The sequence below is a fragment of the Arachis ipaensis genome, chromosome B9 (assembly GCF_059453495.1).
Source record: "Arachis ipaensis isolate K30076 ecotype BB chromosome B9, ASM5945349v1, whole genome shotgun sequence".
NCBI lineage: Eukaryota > Viridiplantae > Streptophyta > Magnoliopsida > Fabales > Fabaceae > Arachis > Arachis ipaensis.
Genome location: NC_142444.1, coordinates 35,484,150 through 35,490,149, shown reverse-complemented (window position 1 = coordinate 35,490,149; position 6,000 = coordinate 35,484,150). Strand labels below are relative to the sequence as shown.

At 38.5% G+C, this 6,000-nt stretch overlaps 1 protein-coding gene across 1 annotated transcript; it reads left to right on the top strand.

Annotated features, from left to right (window-relative positions):
• Window positions 1-1,092: 1,092 nt before the first annotated feature.
• On the top strand, window positions 1,093-4,407 carry LOC107615324 (uncharacterized). The gene is made up of 4 exons (XM_016317406.1): window positions 1,093-1,162; window positions 2,777-3,157; window positions 3,356-4,148; window positions 4,224-4,407. The coding sequence occupies exons 1-4, from the start codon at window positions 1,093-1,095 to the stop codon at window positions 4,405-4,407; spliced, it is 1,428 nt and encodes a 475-aa protein (XP_016172892.1).
• Window positions 4,408-6,000: the final 1,593 nt, after the last annotated feature.

The window sequence follows — 6,000 nt, the reverse complement described above, 5'->3', positions numbered from 1 at the left end:
GACTTCTTGGTCTCTAGTAGCTTAGCCTGGCAAGCAGCTTCATTTTTCTTAGCCTGCTTGAGTTTTTTATAAGCGTCCAAGCTGTTGACCATTTTATCTAAAAAAAAAAGACTTAGCATGTACAAGTAGTGTATATAGAAAGCTATCTACAAAATAAAACTATCTATTTAACTAGATCCACACATAATTTGGTTTGGCTATCAAAATTTTTTTGGTGTTGAGATTAGGAGCTCGATCCCAATACTCTTGAAACAAAGTCACGATCAATTGTTCATTCTTGTCAAGTTCCTCGAAGTTGTATTTTTTATGACCACTGACTCTTCCGTCCAATGCAGGTAGAATATATATTGGGATTTTTTATTCAAATAGAAAGGTCGGACACCTTCAATAGGTCAAATTTTGAAGTAGTAATTTTTAAAGTCATGAAAAAACTCTTCAAAAATAGAGAACACTTTCCTACCTTGAATCACTCAAAAAGAGGTCCATTATTATTTTTTTGAATTAAAAGGTTTTGTTTGAAACAGGCAAAAGAAAATCTTAAGGGATAAGAGAAGGTCAAGCACCCGACTAACCATCTAGTAGATTTCCATAAACTCCTATGAATTTGGATGAAATTGGGTAGGAGCAACTCGGGAAGTCAACAACACATCTTGTTCAAAATTGAAAAATGGGATTTTCATGCTTAATCTAAGAAACAGACACTCATACATGAATAAAAAGCATGGTTTTGACTTGTTGAATCAGGCGTAACAGATTCTCTCTTGAAGATCAGGGGATATTAGAACATACTTCTCATCATCTTCTTGAATTTTAGAGATAAGGTGCTTAAGCTAAAAATTTTCTAAGATTTTCATATCCATTACAGACATAGTTGCTAATACTGTGTTGTCTACCCAATCTAACTCGGCAAAAATATTAGAAGGCATAATTTAAACTATTGAAGATACATACAGATCGTACACCTATCAAAGAAAATAACTAGCCATGTAAAATACTACAAGTCAGACAACATGACACACTAAAGGTCAGATTATTTTCAATAATCACATTCAAGTAACTTTTGGATTTCTAATAGAAACAGAGGCCATAAACATGGCCAACGATCATAGAATCTCCAGCAGTGTCATCTTCATTGGTAATGATAGCACCACTTGGGAGCAAGGTAAGCCCCGAAATCATGTGCATTGGTAATTTAACCTTGTTTTAAATTCTATGCATAGTTACCAAGAAAACTGAAAAGGCGCGCCAGCAGTTACTAAATGCAAAATGTCACATTAATCAAAATCACGTCAAGTCAACCAACCTCCTCAATTAAAATCATGTTGTGAAACCGACCTATAGAATGATCAGATTCGAGTACTAAACTGTACGACTTGTTTAGAATACAAATGCCATCATGATTTACCTACCTAATTGCTCGAGTCCGACTTACGTAAAGTCGACTTCGAGCAGGAGCACTGTTCATACCCTAACCCAGTATTGAAGCTAAGCCCAAAGTGAACAAACATAGTATATAAAAGAGAAAGGTCCAAGAGATCCTTTCTTATCCACCGATCTGAGCAAGGAGCGGGTCTCTCGATCCACACACTCGACCCAACTTGTGCAGCAATAAAATCTCAACTACACTGACCTGTATCCCTACAAACTCGCCCACTATTTCAAATATGGGATCTCAATAGCCCCTAAATACAAGGAAAATAATCACCCATTATTATAGGTGGAAAAGTTACAAAGTGATAGTCAGACCATCACTCTAATTGTATAAATACCCCCATCACACACAGGTATTTCATGAACCCAATTCACAAAAAACCTGCTTAAACCCTTAATAACTTAGGCATCAGAGTCCTTTGCAAGTATCACCCACCAACCTCACTCAAAGACTTCGGACGGCTTCGCTTAGTTGGAAAAGACATCCAAACATTCATTATAAGGAATATGAAACTCACATTCAAACCCAATTTACTTCAGTTTCAGGTAAACCTCGAAACAATATGTATTAAGAATTTAATTTTATACCACTATTATTGTAAAAAAATTACACAAATAATTAATTTGTATTATTACATTAACAAAATAATTAATTTATTAAATTTATTATTTAAAATATTATTTAAATGTATGAATATGATTAAATAGTTATATAAACTTGTTTACATTATCAGTATCAAAATTAAATTAGTTTATTAAGTTTAAATATGCTAGTATCTAAAGTATTTAGAGAAATGCAAATAAGTATTTTTTTAAGAGTAAATCACACAAATAAATAATTTAGCTTCTAATATTACATAAAATGTCGGATAATTTACCAAAATAAAATATTTGAGCTTCAATATTACTGAAATATAACTTTTGCAAAATGGATACTAAAATATAACTTTCTAGTAATCTATGTAAACCGCGAGAGGGATCCTACAGATTCAAAGTATACATAAACCGCTGCACCCCTCCAGCGGTTTACGTTGAAACAAAATTAGGCCAGAAACCGCGGTAGGGGTCTCGCGGTTTCTGTGGAGGATGCAAATAGGCATAAACTGCGACAGGGATCCAGCGGTTTATGCCTGCACCTACTTTGCCTATAAATACCCACCAAGGGGAAGTGGTGCAATGGTAGAGAGTCATTTTCACATCTTCACAAATGAGTGAGGAGAGTTTTTTGGTCCTAGTCCACTGCTCTGGAAAAATTAAAAAAAAAAAAAAATCAAAAGGCACGGTGTTAAGTTTACTGACAAAGAATTGGTTAGTATTTTTATCCGTTCGACAAATACTTTGTTAGAACTAAAGACGAGCATATTGCAAAAGGTAGGGTTGTGTGGGTCCAAGTGGGTAAGGAAGGTGTTCTACAAGATTCCGATTGCAGTTGTGTCTACTGGTGTGCAGTATAAAACATTTGTGATAGGGTCGAACGAAGATATGCAGGTTTTATTTTATTGTCGGCGCAGTTTTTTGGAGGTGAGAATACACGAGCTGTATGCCAAGTTGGAAGATGGTGTCGACAGTTCTGGTGCATCAGCACCGAATCCTCAGTCGATGATGGTGGGGGGTGCCTCAACTTCGATGCCTGTCGTTGCAGCTGGTGGTCTTTTGGTTGAACCTCTATCTGTTCCACCAATGGCAGCTAGGTCACCTGGTTTGATTCCTGCTCTTTTTGGTGAGGGTAAGTCGGATCATGTTTAGAATGTGATGCGAGAGGATGATCTGGACGATGAGCCAGATCACATATTGGGGGACAGTGAGGAGGATACTCCCAGGACCCCACCAGCATGTCAGGGGCCATCCAGTTCTGGGTCAGGCTAACAACCGCCACATTTCTCGACAGTGAACTTGGAAGCAATCGGCTAGCAACCGAACATAGATCCCACCTTTGGAGGCCAGGGATTACACGAGGGAAATCCTTCTGGAGAATTTCAGATTGTCCAATCTTTCCAGACTAAGGAGGAAGCTGTGTTGAGTGTTAAGGATTATAGCATCCGTCGTGGAGTTCAGTATCGGGTGATGGAGTCAGATCATCTGAAGTTTCATGGGAGATGCAATGAGTTTGGGAACGGCTGCACGTGGTTGATTCGCATCACACTTCGGCAGCGTAAGGTTAATTGGGAGGTTAGAAGGTACAGCGGACCTCACACTTGCTTGGCCACTTCGATTTCGAGCGACCACCGACAGCTCGATCACCACGTCATTTGTGCGAGGATCTTTTCGTTGGTTAGGGCGGATGCAGCGGTTACGATAAAGGTGTTGCAAGAAGCTACTGAGGCAACCTATGGATTCAGGCTTAGTTATAGAAAGGTGTGGATGGCAAAACAGAAGGCAGTTGCACAAATATATGGGGATTGGAAAGAGTCATACGCCGAGTTGCCACGTTGGATCCTAGGGGTACAAGCCACGATGGAAGGAACTGTGGCATTGTTGAATACTTCTCCGGTGCGTGTTGGTGATCACGTTGATGAGTCTACGAGGTACTTTCATCGTATTTTCTGGACATTCCCTCCATGCATTGAGGCATTTAGGCATTGCAAGCCACTAGTTAGCATTGACGGGACTCATCTGTATGGGAAGTATGGCAGGAATTTGCTCCTGGCAATCGTGCAATATGGAAACTCGAATATCTTGCCCGTTGCCTTTGCACTTATGGCAGGGGAGAATGCGGAGTCTTGGGCTTTTTTCTTATCCCACTTGCGTTAACATGTGACCCCACAAGAAGGCATTCTGGTGATTTCTAACAGGCACAATGGCATTAAAGCTGCACTGGAGGCAACTGACAGTGCATGGCTACCGCCTCATGCATATCGAGTGTATTTCATTCAACACGTTGCCACTAACTTTGCCCTCAGTTTCAAGGATCAGGATGCGCGGCGGCTACTAGTGAATGCAGCATACGCCAAGACTGAGGCAGAGTTTGACTATTAGTTTGATATTATGAGGACTGAGAATCCGGCCATGTGTGATTGGGCCAACCGATTGGAGTATGATAAGTGGACCAACACTAGGATGGAGGTAGACGGTTTGGCCACATGACGACAAATATATCTGAGTGTGTAAATTCTGTATTAAAGGGGAAACAGAATCTGCCGATCACTGCACTAGTGAAGTCCACATATGGGAGGCTGGCAGAGCTTTTTGTCATCCTAGGATAGACTACAGAGGCGCAGTTAGGATCTGGCCAACAGTTTTGCCAGGCACTGGTAAAGGCGATAGAGCGCAACTTGAGAGACTCGAGGTGCTTCACTGTTACTTTGTTTGACAGACATCAGTCTGAGTATACTGTGGCTGAGACGACTCCTACCGACCCTCTCCAGATATGGTATGATCCTGTCATGCAGAGGCATGTTCTGTTGCCTCCAGACACTATAAATACACCTACTTGGACGTAGAATGTGAGAGACATGAACAAAATCAGTTTAAATTCCATCACTGATAATTTTAACCCATAGATACTAAACAAGTTTAACCCGAAATAGATACTAAACTTATCATTTTAAATACAAATAAATAAAGATTAAATATAACACTCAAATCTTTAGATTAAAATAAACAAAAACTAAACTTATGATTTCACAATTTAAATCTTAAATTTAGAAAGCCAAACTACAAAACTTATAATCTTAAAATTTAGGAATGGAAAATACAATCATTAGGTTCAACGTACAAAATTTAAATATTATATTTTAAAAACCCTAACAACTAAAACTATAACACTTGAATTTAAACTTATATGTTTAAAAGTTAGAATTTTAAAACTTACATTTGATCCTATTTATAAATTTGACATTGTAACTTTGAAATCCTAAACTGGCCAATCCTAAATTATGTGTTCTAACTACCAAACCCAAACACTACATTTAATGATATATGAAATATAACAAATAAAAAACTACAAACTTACCTCTTCGTCGATGTTGCCGGCTATGTGCGCAACGCCGTTGGGCTGGTAAAAACTATGTTCGTCCGCCATGGTCCCGGCCCCAGAAAAGTGGTTCTCCCCACCAAATTTTCCTCTTCCCTTCTCTCTAAAAAACGTCCCTTTCACTCTCTAACAATTTCAATTTACGCTCAAAATGAATAATCCGCGACTCCCTTTCGCGTATTTACGGTAGAGCATAAACCACTGGACCCCTTCGCGGTTTATGCATGTTTCATCTTTACACAGAAACCGTGGGACCCCTACCGTGATTTCTGGCCATTTTTCCTCTCAACATAAACCGCGAGACCCGGCCCCTACCGCGGTTTATGTATACTTTGAATCCATGGGATGCCTCTCGCAGTTTACATAGATTACTAGAAAGTAGTATTTTGGTTTCCACTTTACAAAAGTTGTATTTCGATAAAATTGAAGCTCAAATATTTTATTTTAGTAAATTGTCCTAAAATGTCCTAATTAAAATTCGATTATATTTTTATTTTTTTTATACGTAAATCGTTACAAAATACTGAAATTTGTAAATCATATAGCCTCAAACAATTAAATAAGGTATAATTTTGGAGTGCAATTATTGTAAAAAA

Bases quoted from the DNA above. Each gene is read 5' to 3' on its own strand.
- LOC107615324 (XM_016317406.1), top strand. From the start codon at position 1,093: ATGGCCAACGATCATAGAATCTCCAGCAGTGTCATCTTCATTGGTAAT. The intron at 3,158-3,355 runs GTAAGTCGGATC...AACCGAACATAG, and splicing joins TCCTGCTCTTTTTGGTGAGG to ATCCCACCTTTGGAGGCCAG. The intron at 4,149-4,223 runs GTCTTGGGCTTT...GATTTCTAACAG, and splicing joins ATGGCAGGGGAGAATGCGGA to GCACAATGGCATTAAAGCTG.